The sequence below is a fragment of the Coenobita brevimanus genome, chromosome 1, assembly GCF_032717465.1.
Source record: "Coenobita brevimanus isolate Jiangsu-jjx chromosome 1, ASM3271746v2, whole genome shotgun sequence".
NCBI classification, from domain to species: domain Eukaryota; kingdom Metazoa; phylum Arthropoda; class Malacostraca; order Decapoda; family Coenobitidae; genus Coenobita; species Coenobita brevimanus.
Genome location: NC_136954.1, coordinates 43,707,100 through 43,724,144, shown reverse-complemented (window position 1 = coordinate 43,724,144; position 17,045 = coordinate 43,707,100). Strand labels below are relative to the sequence as shown.

Here is a 17,045-nt window from a genome sequence, read left to right as displayed (position 1 = left end):
CAGCGGCTGAAAACTACAACGCAACGAGCCTACTCCCTGTCCATAGCACTTCATTGTGACCAGCATCAAATTCGAGTGATTACCTCTTGTTTCCAACTCAATATTCAAGATAGAGATATGACAATTTTCGGTCAAGTTAAAAGTAAAAACCGTGTAGTATAGAGAAGAGTTGCTTGCTTGTCTCTTTAGCTGTTCACAATACGAGCCTGCTCAAATGTTGGGGCGTATTGTGGGTGGCATTGAAGGCTTCGTAGCACCTCTTCCTCAGCGATTTATTTATTTATTTTTCTATATCACATAACTTTCCGTTATTTATACTGTTTCATTACCTCCAATAGTTTGCATCAGTAACTTTTATGTGGATGGTGAACTGTAATGTGCAGAATAAATCGCTAAGGAATTGATGTTAGGGAATCTTCAAAGCGACCTAGAATGTAACTCAGCCTACACTTTTCAAGGTAGTGTTCCTTTCTCACGACTTATTGAATAAATGGTAAAATTTAGTACCTGTCAGAACATGATCAATGGGAATAAATCCGCAGGTGTAGAGGAAAATGAGGAAGAAATAATCAGGGAATCAGGTGAGAAACTAAGTGGAAAAGGAGTTGTAAGCTGGAATGGCGAATAGATACATAGGCTTAGAGGAAAATGAGGAAGAGGTAATCGTTGTCAGGTGAGAAAATGGTTGGGAAAGGAATGATAAGCTAAAATAATGACACCATATATGATAACTGAAAAGGAATTATTGAGATCGTTAGAGTGACTATAGGTAACGGATAATGGCAAAAAAAAAAAAAAAAAAGGTACTGAAAGAGGAATAGTATATTAAAAAAAAAAGAAGATACAACGCTAGGGGAAAGTCAAGGAGGCATTGAAAGTAACAAAGAAAACTTCACTGGAGACAGACTATTGTAATTAAGAAAGGAGATGGGGAGAATTATTAATAATTATATCAGATAATGCGAAAAGGAAGGGACTGGCAAAAAAATGAAGTGACAGTGAAAAAAAAGGAAGAGGCTAAGAAAAACAAAAATAACCCAAATGGCTGAAACACCAGAGTGAGAATCATTAAGTGGGGAGGAGGAGGATTGAGTCTGGGTTGGGGAGATTGATTATGGGATGAAGTGGGGGAGTAAGGGGAAGTGAGAGAGTGAGGGCATGTGAGTAGAGATGGGAGAGGAGGATAGGAAGTTGACTGGGATGAATTAGGAGAGAGAGAGAGAGAGAGAGAGAGAGAGAGAGAGAGAGAGAGGAAATATTAATGTCAGTAAAGAAGATGGAGAGGAGACGAGAGGGAGGTGATGGAAAGATGAATTCGAGAGAGAGATGGGAAGGAGGAGCCGATGAGGTAAGGGGAGAGAGAGAGTGGAGGAGAGGAAGCTGATATCAGTGAGTAAAGGGATATAGAGAGGGGAAGAGGGAGGGTGAGGGGAAAGAGGGGAGGAGAAGGGAGAGGAGAGATGGAGGGAAGTGGGAGGTAGTAGAAAGAAAGGAAGGAGGATGGGGTAGAGAGGTGGGCAAGAGAGGAGGAGGAGGAAAGGGGGACGGAGGAGGTGAGTGAGTGAAGGCAAGGAGAGTAATTTAGATAGGTGGAGTTAGAGGGGGAGGGAGTTAGTGGGGGAGGTGAAGCAAGGGGGAGGTGGAGTTAGAGGAAGAGGTTGAGTTAGAGGGGGAGTTGGAGTTGGAGTTTGAGAGGGAGGTTGTGTTTGAGAGGGAGGTTGAGTCTGAGAGGGAGGTTGGATTTGAGAAAGAGGTTGAGTTTGAGAGGAAGGTGGATTGGAAAAGGAGATGGAGTTGGAAAGGGAGGTGGAGTTAGGGAGGAAGGTGGATGAAACAGGGAGCGATTTCGGACAGAGAAAAGGAATGGATGGAGAGAGGAGGAGCTAACAGAGAAGGGGAAGGAGGTGGAGGTAGAGAGGGAATGAGGGAAAGGGGCAGGGAGAGGAGGGGGAGAGAATAGGGGAAGGAGAGAGACAAGTTTGCATAGAGGGGAAGGAATAGCTGATGAGTAGAGAGGGAGTGAGGAGAAGTAGAAGAGGAGAAGATGGGGAATGTAAAGGAAGGGAGCAGGAGAGAGAGAAGAGGCAGCTTTCACTAACACTCAAGGAAACTTGAAAGAAAGAGAAGGTAAGAGATATTGGGGATGAGGGGAAGAGGAGAGAGGGGATGAATGAATGTGTGATTATAGAAGGGGAGTTAGGGCAGAGAGAGTGAGGGAAAGGAGGAAGTTGATGAGGTAGAGAGGGGTAGAGTAAAGGAGAGGAGGAGGTGGAGGAGACAAGCGGTTGGGATGGAGAGAGGACGTGAGAGGAAGATGAGGGTAGAAAGGCGGGGAGGAGGTGGGGGGGAGAAACAGGGTGGGAATAAGGGAAATAGTAATGAAGGGGACGAAAAATACAGCTAATAAGGTTAGTAAAGATGGAAGGAGAGGGGAAGCTGATAGAGAGAGGGGAACGTGGTTGTGGTGGGGAGATTAGAGAGGGAGGGGAAAGAGGTGGGGCGGAAGAGAAAAGAAAAATTAAGAGATATAGGAGGAGGAGGAGGAACGGAGAAATGGTGACAGATTGAGAGGAGGAAAGAGGAAGTGGGAGAGTAGAACCTGGGGAAGGAAATGGTGAAAGGAGTCAAAAAAAATGAATGGAGAGAGGGTGAGAGAAAAGAGAGGGAGAAGGAGAGGCTGGTGCGGATGAGGAGAAGGGAGAGGAGGAATGGAAATTGATGGAAGAGAAGACAGAGGAGGAAGTGGTGAAGGTGGAGAGGGAAAGGAAAAAAAAATGAAGAGATAATGAGAGAAAGAGGAAGAGTAGGGAGTGGGGGGAGAGGAGAAGGAAAAGATGAAGAGGGAAAGTGACAAAGGGAGGAGAGAGGAAAGCGGATGACTGAAAAGTGTTCCATAGAAAGTCACATTTACGGCCCAAATGTTTCCTCCTTGTCCCGCTCTGGCCAGGTTAGTGCCAACGGATCTGTTAGGGAGCATACTCGTACGGGCCAACTACCACTGTCAGAGATGTGTGGAACTTTCACTCCGACACTCTTAGGACCCTTTCAACTCAGTAAAATCGTGTGATGTTAGAACTGATCACTACAGTTGTACTGACCTTCAGAGGGTTGATATTGATGGTATTAACACTAGGCTCCTCAGATCCTCCCTCAGCTGAGGAGAGAATAAAAATGTGTTTTGCATTAATTAGAACAAAAAAACTACAATTGTTCCAACCGTGAGTGCTCGCACATACACACGCACGCACGCACGCACGCACGCAAACACACACACACACACACACACACACACACACACACACACACACACACACACACACACACACAAACACTCACACGCACACGCACGCACGCACGCACGCACGCACGCGCGCACACACACACACACACACACACACACACACACACACACACACACACACACACACACACACACACACACACACACACACACACACACCTTCATTGTTCGCTGTTTTATGTAGTATATCCGTGTTTTTCTTTTTCTTATCATATGTTTTCCTTTCCTTTTTCCTTTTGTATGATACACTTCCAAGTTAAATCCAGCGATACTTATTGGCTTCCCTGTCATCATCTCATAACTTTTACTCCCTTTTCTCGTTTCCGTTGCTAAATCTTTCCCCTTTTGATATCACTTCTATTCACCTATGTCTTCCATGTCATTTGTCACTTTTTACTCCATTCTTTTTTCCTGCTGCCCCTTTCACTTTTATTACCACCTTTTCTCACTTCCAGACCTTCCTCTCTCTCTCTCTCTCTCTCTCTCTCTCTCTCTCTCTCTCTCTCTCCTTCTTTCCCTCTGTCTCTCCCTCCATCTAAGTTACTTTTTTTCTCCATTCATTATACTACTTCTTTCTCTTCCATTCTTCTTCCCTCCGTTTCTTTTACAGTAAATTAGTCGTCCTTTGTCTCCACCCCTCCCTGCTTCCCTCTTTCCATCCTTGGTATCACCCTTCTTTGTTGCCTGTCTTCCATCTTTTTCACCACCTCTCTTCGTCTTTTCCTCTTTCCTTGCCTCTCTCTTTCATCAGCTGTAGATAATCCTTCTTTCCTTTAATCCTTGTATATCTTTTCCTCCCTCCCCACACTTCCTTATTCCTACAGTAACCCATCCTTTCCTCCTTCCCTTCCTCCCTGGCTTCTTCCTTCCCTCCCTCCCTGGTTTCTTCCTTCACTCCCTCCCTGGTTTCATCCTTGCCTTCCTCCTTGGTTTCTTCCATGTCAGCCACTCCTTTCACTTGTTTTTGTGGTGACTCCCTTCCACCCTAGCTTAAATATCTCCACTTCTCCTCATCCATCCATACCTATTCCTCCAATCCTCCTTCTCCTCTCATTTCCTCCCTCTGCCTCTCCTTTCTGCCTCCATTTCAATCGCTCCTCTCTGGTTTGTTCGCCTTTATGACGACAGAAGGGGATTACCCATTTATATTTCTGTTCTCCAGTCGAAACTTGTACGCTTGCTAGACACAGATTGACAGCGAAGGAAAGGGCGATAGTGGTCAGTTGAGAGAGAGAGAGAGAGAGAGAGAGAGAGAGAGAGAGAGTGAGCGATAATGGTCAGTTGAGAGAGAGAGAGAGAGAGAGAGAGAGAGAAAGAGAAGCTTGATGGTTTTCGCGTGGGGTAATTATTTACAATTAATGGACAAGTGTGCATGCTTATTAATGGTACCAAAGATGTTAAGAATGCTTTACGCAACTTGTTTTACTTGGAGTAAGCGAAGTGATTTGTAAAATTATTTCAAATATTGACTGAAACAGGAATAAATGTAGACAGCTCCGGTGATGCTTGTGGTAATAATAGTTGTGGTGGTGCTGTTGGTGTGGTTGTTGTGGTTGTGCTTGTGTGGTGATGGTGGTCACATGTTGTGGTGGTGGTGGTGGCGGTTGGTGGTCGGGGTGGCGGTTGTAATTGTAGTAATTACAGTAGTTTTTATGGTCTTTGTTGATATTGATGGTTTTACTGTTGTGGTGGTGGGAGTGGTAGCAATAGTAGTTTTAGTCGTGGCTGAAGGGACTTTAGCAAAGGGTATGGTGATAGTTGGGTGGTTTGAAGATGGTGGTTATGGTGATGGTTGTGTGTGTGTGTGGGGTGGGTGGGAAGCTGGTCACAGTGAAAGGAACCAATGAATGGAACATCATGGGTACCAGCACTCCCATTCGTTAATCAGGATAATGGGCAGAGCTTGGAGGAGCAGCGTCACAAGTTTGGCGCCTCCTGTTGGCCAAGAACTTAGTGGAAGGAGACTGTTTAGCAGTGTGATGACTAAACAATATTCCACACAGAAGCACTCGAACTTCTGTATAGATACGTCCTTGGAGTGAAGTTAGCTATTATCGAAATTGTTCTATTTTCATTTTTTCCTTCAGATATCAGCTGTGTAGAAATGATCATGAAAAAAAAACTTACTTATGAGAATTGTTTGGTTGATAAAAGATGACAAATGTATATACAGAGATATATTTATAATTTAAACTGAAGACAGGTAATAAGCTGTAAAGTATTGGTAGCTGTGTGAGTGAAGAAAACGAACGGTCGGCAACAAAAGTCCTCTCATCTCCCATGCTTTTCTCTCCACGGACTTTGCGGATTCACCATACTGATTTTCATAGTCCATGGAGAGAAAAACAGGAAAGGAGACAATCCTTTTGATGCCGACTTACTGTACATGCAAATAATGTTATACAGAACTTTACGAGAGTTTGAACTGTGAATAGCTTGGTAAATGGACGAGTGAAATGAAGTATATATAAAAGCAATCTGATGCACAACTTATTTTATTCAGCCCAATGACGAACAATTGTTATTTTTCATTCTTTTTATGTTCAGGCGAGAGTTTGTAAATACGGATAAGGGGGCACACTTGTAACCCCATAAAAGTAAATTATGTAAAAGACTGAATATTAATGTGACAGTACGAATAACAAAGCGATCTCATCAATAAAATGTATGGAGACTGCTTTATTTTGCATATTGGTTGGAACGCTTTTATATTTTCGAAACACACACACACACACACACACACACACACACACACACACACACACACACACACACACACACACACACACACACACACACACACACACACTGATATTAAGGTTGGACCACCAGGCACAGTAACTTATCTTTGGTTAACGCTGGATGGTTTTACTCTCCGTTTGGGAAACCTCACGAGATCTGAGTGTTAACAGGTGTCGATAATCACCACAGTATTCATCACATCCCTCTAGCTATGCTCTCACTTACTCTGTACTCTCATACATTCCCCATCTCACATTCACCTTCCGAAATACGCTTCTATCTATCTATTGCCAGACGCCTCAATCCCGTTTGGGGTGGCCACAAACAAAACGCCTCCACTTCACCCTGTCCCCCGCCATTTCACTGCCCTGCTCCCAACTCACACCCCCCTCTCTCCTATACCTCTCCACCCCATCCCTCTATCTCATCCTCGGCCTCCCCCTTCCTCTTCCCCCCTCCACCTCACTTACATACACTCTCTTCGTCAGTCTTTCGCCCTCCATCCTCTCCACATGGCCAAACCACCTCAGTGTGTTCCTCATAACGCTTCCTATCTCATCCACATCCACACCACAACCCTCCTTTATATCCTCATTCGTCAGCCTGTCTCTCCATGTGACTCCACAGGCTCCTCTTAAATAACTCATTTCCACTGCTCTCACTCTTGACTTGTGTCTTTCCAACAACGTCCAAGCTTCACTTCCATACGTTAGAGTTGGTATCACAATACTGTCATGTAGTAACTTTTTCACTTCCATACTCACTTCCCTGTTTCTTATCACTGCTTTCAAAGAACCAGCAACCTTTCTTCCCTGCTGTACCCTTTCAAGCACTTCACCCTCCAAACCTTCATCCTTACTCATCACACTACCCAAGTACTTAAACGGACTCACATTTTCCAATTCCTCACCATCCAACCTCGCTGTACATTCACTGACTTCACCTCTCTCAAAGGCCATCACTTTACTCTTCCCTACATTCACCTTTAGATTCCGTTTCTTACACACTCTCCCAGACTCATCCACCAAGCCTTGCAGCTCCCCTTCGTCTTCACTTAACAACACAGTATCATCTGCAAACAACAGTACAGGGAGTTTCTAAACACTATCCTCTCTCACCAAAGCCACTCCAACATCCACTACCCTACCTTGTACCTCTTTTATTACCCCATCCATGTACAGATTGAACAACCATGGAGACATGACACATCCCTGTTTCAACCCAACCTTCAAAGAGAAAAATTCACTTAGGTCACCATCCACACGCTCTGCAGCCTTAGCACCATCATATATACTCTTCACAGCATTCAACAACTTCCCATCAACTCCATATATTCTTAATACTTTCCTCAATCCTTGTCTATCCACCCTGTCATATGCTTTCTCCAAATCCATGAAAGCCGCATACAACTTCTTTCCCTTCTCTAGAAACTTTTCCACTAAAGATCTAAGAATGAATATCTGATCTACACAACCTCTTCCCTTCCTAAAGCCTCCCTGTTCTTCTCCAACTAATTCCTCTGTTCTTACTCTAACTCTGTCAATAAGTATCATGCCATACACTTTTCCTATTATACTAAGAAGACAAATGCCCCTATGATTACCACACACTTCTTTTCCCCTTTTCGTTTGTACAAGGGAATAATTATACCTGACTTCCAATCATCCGGGACTCTACCTTCCTCCCAGGCCAATCTACACATCTTCCACATCCATTCTACTACAATCTCTCCCCCATGCTTCAGCATTTCACCACACACTCCATCAATTCCTGGGGCTTTCCCCGATTTAACTTTCTTCATTGCTTCCACAACTTCTATCCTACTGATTTCTTCCTGTCTTCTCACCTCCTTCCTTCTCCCAGCCATTCCCCAGCCACTTATACTCGCATTACTTCCATCCTGTATGTTCAACAATTCCTTAAGGTGTTCTATCCATCTGCTCACTTTTTCTCCCTTCTCCACTAGTAATCTACCATTTTTATCTTTCACTCCCCTGCTAACCTCACTTCCACCCTGTCTTACTCTATTCACCTCTTTCCAGAACAGTTTCTTACAGTCCCTCCACTTTACACTCAAATTCCTTCCAAATTCCTCAACCACTCTCTTCTTACTCTGTCGCACTAATCTTTTCACCTCTCTCTTTCTTTCTGCATATAACTCTCTCTTCCGCCTCTCAACTTTTTCCACGCCCCTATTTCTCATCCATTCATTGTATGATTTCTTCTTTTATGCCACAGCCTGTCTCACCTCTTCAGTCCACCACGCTGTTCCTTGCACCTCTCTTCGTCTTCTCTTCCTCCCACACACCACATCACATGCTGCACATATTTCTTCTGTAAATATCCTGCACACACCTTCCACGTCCCCCATCTGCTCCGATTCATATTTGCCCAATCGTTCCTCCACTTCTCTCTTATACTCTGCCTTTTTCTCATCCTCTTGTAACCTTTCCACTCTCCTTGCAACTACTCCTTCCTCTCACCTCTCCCTTCTTCTATTTCTCCATCTTACTTGGATCCTAATTCTGGCCACCACCAAGTAGTGGTCAGAAAGTCCACTCCCTCAACCTCTATAAGCTCTTGCATCCATTACACATCTTCGCATCCTCTCATCCACACACACATAATCAATCATTGCCTTCCTTTCATTCAGTTCACCGCCCACCCTTCTCATCATTCTCCATGTATACCTGTGGATCATTTTATGCCTGAAGAGGGTATTGGCTATCACCAACCCCCTCCCAGCACAAATGTCCACTAACGCACTGCCATTCTCATCTATCTCAGTGGGCACACCCCACTCACCAACTATTCCATCCATCTTCACATTCCCTACTTTACCATTCATATCACCGATCAAAAACACTCTCTCATTCCTTCCAAACTTTTCCATGCACACTTCCACATTTTTCCAGAACTCTTCTCTCACTCTGCTAGCATGATCTTGCATTGGCGCATACACACACACAGTCGCCCACATTTGTATTCCAACTTTCAATCTTACCCACACAATCCTTGACCCAAGTGATCCATACTGTTTTATGCTCTTCTTCCATCTTTTACTCACAACTATACATACTCCTTCCTTTGCCCTCTCATTCTCACCTACTCCTGCACATATACCCCATCCATACTCCCATTCTCTCACACTTTCTTCTCTCCATTTAGTTTCAGTTATTCCACATACATCCACTTTCGCACCCTCAAGCACCTGGACAATCTCTCTCTCTTTCACCTCATCATTCGCTCCTCTTACATTCCATGTTGCCATTACCAAGTCCTTTGTCCGGTCCTGGGTCATCATCATTTGGTCAGTCCTTGTCCGAGGCTTCTTGTTTGTCTTTTTAGATAGTTGTTTTCCGGGAAGGGGCACTAACCCTCCGCCAACCCTTTTAGTCGCCTTTTACGACAAGCAGGGATACTGGGGGAGTACTCTTGAAAAACCCCCGTACCCCCAGGGGTAGGAGGAGAAAATTCGGTTTTAATATCAGAGTACAGTTTTATAAGTGTTTGGTGCTCGGAATACACCCGCGACTCACCAGGCAAGATCCCACGTTATATTTGAGCCGAGTGTGTGTGTGTGTGTGTGTGTGTGTGTGTGTGTGTGTGTGCGTGTGCGTGTGTGTGTGTGTGTGTAATTCCTATCTCTGGAACTTATTCCCACCAGAGCATCATCCTCTTCTGTGACATGTGACTTCAGACTGTGTGCACAGTTGGCAGCACATGAACCTGGGACAGTGTCTGTGTGAAGTGGAGGTCTACCTACAGTTTCCGACGTTCATGCACCATAGTCACTTGGTCATTTGATCTAACATTTAACACCTCCATTCATCCATGTCAGTGCCGCCAAAAAATGTGATTGTCAAGGTTGTCAAGTATACCTCTGCTACACACTGGTGCTGTACCAGGTTCGAATATTCCCTGCCAACTGTACCTTCTTTTTATCCCGGCTTCAGAACTTGGTGACTCAACTCTCTTTCGTTTTTCTTTCACCCAGGCCTCCTACGACTCCAGAAGATTTACCAGTCCCTCCGACCAGCCCAAGCGTCCTTCGAGATTCGGGTGGTGAGGCGTGTCGAGTCGGCCCATGACGCCCTGGCCTTCCTTAGGACCCTGGAAAGCAGCAGCAGGTGAGTGGATGGTACCAGGATGTGTGCTTGGATAGGCTGTTATTTTTATAGCTGAATGTGTTGGTCGTCTTTACGACCTTGAAAAGCATCAGCAGGGAAGTGGATAGATAGAGTGCTATTTTCAAAGCTGAGTGTGATGGCATTCTTTATGACCTTTGAAAGCAACAGCAGATGAGTGGATGGGTAGCTGGGTGGATGAATGAATGAATGCAGTGTTTGGTGCATAGTTACAATACTACTATTTATACATGGAACCTGAAAAAAAGAGGTAGCTTGATGGTCACCTGGGTGGAAGGATGGATTTTTAAGCATTTGGTTATAACTAAGGCCATCCTAAGGTTCTAGGAATCTACAACAGGTCAGTGGATGGTTACCTGGATGGATAGATTGGTAGACTGTTAGGTGCATTCATATAATATCGTTACTTATACATGGCATATCTTTGACCTCGTTCAGTCCAGTGGGTTTGTAGATGCTGACAAATATTTCACTATGGAACTCTGTCACTGACTGATTTTGAAACTTACTATGTAATGAAGTGACCAAGTTTACAAGTAGTGTACAAGTATTCTCATGCAGCTGTGATTCACGCTTAGCCAAACTTGGTGGAAGGTTGACGGCAAGCCAAGAGTTTGACCATCACATTATATTTGAGAACAGGTCAAAGTAACATGACCACCACATCCATCCCAAACAAACTGCTTGATGGCAGTATGAGTTTCATCACATGTGCATCCGTGTGTGTGTGTGTGTGTGTGTGTGTGTGTGTGTGTGTGTGTGTGTGTGTGTGTGTGTGTGTGTGTGTGTGTGTGTGTGTGAGAGAGAGAGAGAGAGGAGAGAGAGAACATGAGAAAGTAATTATTTTAGCCCAATTATTCATCTGTTAATTGTTCAGTTACCGCACCAGTAATGTTGAAAGTTTACAACAAGATGAAATTATGATGATAGGTGTATGTACAAACGCTCGTTCGCTTGTCACTTGTTCACAGAGCGCACTTTACTGGTATTGTTGACAAGACTGTGTTGTTGTTGACAGAGGCGGTAAGAAATTTGCCGCAGTAGGGAATGCAGTTCTTATCCACAAACCAAACTTTAATTCTTTAAGACAAGCGGTATGGTGCAGTTTCCCCGCACATTCTCTCTCTCTCTCTTTCTTTCTCTCTCTCTCTCTCTCTCTCTCTCTTTCTTTCTCATACCAACTTCTTCCTTCCTCGCTTTCAGCAATGAAGGCATTTAAAGTTTCCACCTGGCGTTATATAGCTTTTGTTTGGACGTGGGGCTGTGGATACACTTCCCCCCACGTGTATGCAGCACAGCATGGCCCATCAACGTCCTCTACACTCGCCCCAGTGAATGTGTATTGTCCGGGGCAGAGGGACAGTACGCTGGAGTGTCCTGCTTGCTGTGCGATGCTGTATTGCTTTTTTTATGTTTTGATTCGGTCCCCTCCGCCACTTTAGGCCCCTCTCCTTCCCCCCACGTGTGTGTGTGTGTGTGTGTGTGTGTGTGTGTGTGTGTGTGTGTACGTATACAGGTTCCTTTAGCCCCACCTGTGAAGTACCCCATCATAGTTCAAGAAATTGTGCGTAAACAGGGAAAATGAGCAACGAAGGACACACATCAGTGAGAGTAGAGGAGGAAAGAGCAAGGACACGGAAAGTGAGAATGTATGGAAAAGATGAAAAGCAGACCAGGGAATGACTGGGAAGAAGAGAGGAAGCAATATGGAGAATAGAAAAATGTGGGAAATTGAAGGAGCAGTGAATTCAAGAAGGAAAGGGAGACAGTAAAGAAGAATAAATGAAATAAGGAAACAAGACAGAAACTGGAGAGGGAAATGAGAAAGCAGTAAAAAGAAAGGGAGAAGAAAAATGAGGGTAATATAGGGAACAGTGAATGAAGGAAGAGGAAGGAAGCGATAATAGAAGTGTATTGAGGAGATGAGAGGTACAAGGCAGAAAATGGGAGAGAGAGAGAGAGAGAGAGGGAGACCCACTCCTGCCGCATCCCCAGTCTCACTGCTGTATATACACTATCTGTATATCTATTGCCAGTCGCCACAGTCCCGTAAGGGGTGGCCATTTGACATTGAGTTATTATTTTGTTTTACGGGGAGGGGCACTAACCCTCCACCAACCCACTTGTTGACACGTAGGGAGCAAGTATGGTTTAGTTATATAGTTACCACCCAGCGTTGTAAATGTTTTCATGGCTTACAGGAAGCCATTTGGCATGTCACTCAATGTAAAGCCACCTGTAAAGGGAAGAAAATCAATAAGAAGTGACAGGAAAAATGGGAGAAATAGGAAGAGAGGAGGGCAGGCACAGAAAAAGAATGATAAAGGCTAAAGAGGAAGTAGGCAGCACTACATCAAATGAGTGGATGATGGTCGCCACCATCTACAAACATACTGTATATTCGCCTCTCGTCTTAGCAGAAGAGGGTGCAAGTCGGGTCGAAGCTGTTTTATCTTCCCAGTAAACAACTTTTCGAATGTGGGTATAATTCTTAAAACGTTTGGTTTAAATATTCCCTAATTTTCAGTATAGCAGTTTGGTAAATACTTACTTTTGCAGTGAGTCTGATAAGTCCGGGGACAAGTGGTGGTTGAGTGGTAGGAGAAGCTGGCTGGTGTCTGTCAAGCCGCATGATCGATTCCAAATTAGGGATGGGAACAGTCCGATGAAAGGTTGCATTAAAACAAACTGAAACTGGACACAAAACCCACCGAAGAAAAGAAAATAAATAAATAAAGAAATAATAATAATAATAATAATAATAATAATAATAATAATAATGAAAATACCATCACATCAGTCCTGAATGAGACCTTCTATATAGCAAGTATTCAGTATGGACGGAGGGTGTTAGCACCTGAGTAGTGAAGATTGTATGGCGTTGGTGAATGGACTGGGATACCTCTGCTGAGAATCGGACACGAAAAACACTCCAATAACGTCTTTCTGTACTTTTTTTTGGCAAATACCAGCAGATTTTATTCGAATTAAGAGATTTTAAAACTGGAGGAATTAGACACATCCTTAATGAACCTCTTTAATTAACCCCTTCATTAACAAACTGTCTGATAATATAAAACTGGCGTCGTCTTTGTGAAAGGTTTTCGTTTTTTTTTTTTTTTTTTTTTTAGAGAGAGAGAGAACTGATTACTTTGCGTGGGTCATGTTTGGGGATATGCTGTATAGCTCTTGCAATGTTTTCCTCTGGTGCTGGTGAGGGCTGCCTTCGTATGATGGCACTGATATAACCGGGTGGCTCAACTGCCTGGGTAAGTATACGTCCTTCGTCTGACCTCTTATCATCCCCAGACATCACCTTCTGCTCCCCAAACCTCGCCCCCACTACATCCTGGAGAGTGGTCAAAACCCTAGGTTCTGATCACCTCCCAATCTTCATCACTAGCAAAACCAGAATCACCCCGGCTGGCCACAAACACACATACACTAATAATAAGAGAGCCACCTGCGAGGCATTTGTAACTGAAACAGAACGACTGGCGAAGCTAAGAATAAAAGTAGTAATTGTTTACCGTTTATTTAAAAAATAATGAAAAAAATAATCTACCGCAGGAAAAAGATATAGAAAATCTAATCAATTCTTGAAATAACTAGAAGGGCACTCAGTGGAGCGCATCTCTCCGACAAGGGCAACGTAATTTCCAAACCACTCTTCACCCCAGCTGGCCACAAACACACATACACTAATTATAAGAGAGCCAACTGGGAGGCCTTTGTAACTGAAACAGAACAACACTAAACAGTACACCCATCACAAACATCAACACCGCTGTGCACACTTTCAAGACAATTTTACAAAACGCAGACAAAAGACACATCCCTAGAGGCAACTGAAAGAGACACAACTCCAACTTCACATCAGAAATTCAAGGCCTCATCAGACAACGGGACACACTGCGACACTCCCCAACACCCCATACACAAGACACCGTACAACAAATACAAGAACTCAACACTCAGATAAACAATAAAATATCAGAACAGCAAACGCTAAACAGGAATAATTATCTCCAAACACTTGATCACAAAACAAACACCAGTAAACTCTACAAAACACTAAACAGCATCACACTCTCCAACAGCAACACTGCACACACATGCTGCCATCACAACTACAGACACCATACCTTCAAACAAACAACAAGCAAACACTCCCATCAATCACTTTTCACAAGTCAGCCATCTAAACCCCCATCCCGAAGACCGACGTATTATCCAACGTAAGAGACAGTTCCCCTCAGACGCAGACTACACACCTTTCACTTACAAACAGACGAAGCACATCATTAACAAGCTTAAGCACTCATCTGCCTGTGAACCAGACAACATAAACAACATTCACCTTAAACACCTTTGACCACAAGGCATACAAGCACTCACCAACATATCAAACTACAGCTGCTCACACAGCATAATACCCAACATCTGGAAGCATGACATTATCATCACTATCCCTAAACCCAACAAAGACCCCACGTTACCCTCCTCACATCGCCCCATCACATTCCTCTGCACCCCCTCTAAAGTCACTGAACGACTGGTACTACAACTAGTCACACCTCACATTCCCTTAGCCCAATTACAACATGGCTTCAGGCCACTGCACTCCACAAACACCCTTCATACAGACCTTACACAGAGAGTTTTCGATGGCATGAATTCAGCTAGTCCACCAAACAGAACACTCCTAGTCACACTAGACATCAGCAAAGCTTTCGATGCCATCCCCCGCCACAACCTCACAAACAAAATACTCAACACAGACATGCACAATACACAAAACGATGGTTGGCAAACTACTTAGCAGGCAGCTGTGCACACGTAACATTTCCGGTCAGTCTTCTGACATCAGAAACTTCACAAATGGCGTCCCCCAAGGATCTGTTTTTACCCCTACACTCTTTAACCTATACATGGGCGACATACCCACACCCCACACACGACAGATACACATAGCTTCTTGTGCAAATGATATAACACTGACATGTATGCATCAAAACGCAAACACAGCTGCACACATCCTCCAACCTCACGTCAACACACTACGCAAATGGTTCACCACAAACAGGCTCAAAATAGCCCCAGCCAAATCTACAGTTACCCTTCTCACAAACTGGACAGCAGAACACAGTCACATCCCACACGTCATCATAAACAACACTCCCCTACCACCACACACACACACACACACACACACACACACACACACACACACACACACACACACACACACACACACACACACACACACACACACACACACACACACAAAATCCTTGGTGTGACATACAATACATCAGTGTCATTTAAACAACACATCACAAACATTAAAAATAAAATAAAACCAAGACTCAATGCTTTGAGGTCACTTGCCCATACAACATTCAGACACAACAAGGAAATCACCACCACAGTATACAGTACAAACAATACATACGTTCAGTGATGAATTATGCAAGCCCTTCCTGGGCTCCTAACCTCACCAAAACACACTACAACACTCTACAGACCATACAGAACAAGGCCCTAAAAATAATCACAGGCTGCACAGCTACTACACCCACAGACCACCTACATCAAGAAACCAAAGTCCTCAAAGTCAAGGATCACCTAGACATGAGAGGCACCCAGATTCTTGCTGCAGCCTCCACAAACCCACAACATCCACTACATTACATGACAGCACATCTATCCACACCAAGGAACATCGAAACAACACCCAGCACACGATATCATACACAAATACTGTCATCTCTTCCCCCTCGCCCACCTCAGACCAGCTTCCAGAAACATATCCACACTCAAATCACTCGCCACTCCATTCAGTCACTTAAAAACAACACACAGCTGAATGCACGGCTTCCTGACATCCACCCTTCTGAATCCTATCTCCCTCGTGAGGAAGGGTCCACCTGGCCTGGCTGAGATGTGGACACCATGCAGCAACTCTTAAGCTACCAGAAGAGACTGGATGACTCCGTCGCTGATGCCTGTCCAGGATGTAACACAATATCCCATACTATTAAGCACATTACGGAAGACTGCATTGCACACAATCACCCATGCCAGCAACACAACATACACTCTTTGAGAGCTCTGTGGGAAAGCCCGGTCTCGGGTATGGCCTTCCAAAGGGACTCGGGGCTGTTTGGCCAGACTGCCTAGGGAACAACAACAACAACAACAACAACAACAACAACTACTACTACTACTACTACTACTACTGCTGCTGCTGCTACAACTACTATTACTACTACTCCTACTCCTACTACTACTCCTACTCCTACTACTGCTACTACTACTACTACTACTAGTTGTACTATTACTACTGCTGCTACTACTGCTGCTGCTACTACTGCTGCTGCTACTACTGCTGCTGCTACTACTGCTGCTGCTACTACTGCTGCTGCTACTGTTGCTGCTACTGCTGCTGCTACTACTGCTGCTACTACTACTGCTGCTACTACTGCTGCTACTGCTGCTACTACTGCTGCTACTGCTGCTACTACTGCTGCTACTGCTACCGCTACTGCTACTACTACTACTACTACTCTGTCCCCCCCAAGAGAGGATGGTGGACTGGAAGGGGGACAACTTTAGCCTGCTGTCCACTGGGTTTACATTTCAGATGAACCTGGGGCAGCAAAAACAGCATCAGCAACATCAACAACTGCAGTAACACCCACAACAACAACAACAACAACAACAACAACAACAACAACAATGATGATAATAATCATAATAATAATAAACCCATTTTGCCATTTCCTGAACGATTTTATTGAGCTTTGAATAGTCTTTTGAACTGTCGGTGTTGCATGTAGCCTTTCTGAACA

The 17,045-nt window shown here is 44.2% G+C and overlaps 1 protein-coding gene across 1 annotated transcript in view; it reads left to right on the top strand.

The window, feature by feature from the left end:
• The first annotated feature begins 517 nt into the window (after positions 1 to 517).
• The window catches only part of LOC145395582 (glutamate receptor 1-like), a 171,711-nt gene continuing 155,183 nt past the window's right edge, over positions 518 to 17,045 (top strand). The window contains exons 1-2 of the mRNA XM_080269172.1: positions 518 to 581; positions 10,041 to 10,173. Coding sequence (XP_080125298.1) covers positions 518 to 581; positions 10,041 to 10,173 — 197 coding nt within the window. The remainder of the gene's footprint in view (positions 582 to 10,040; positions 10,174 to 17,045) is intronic.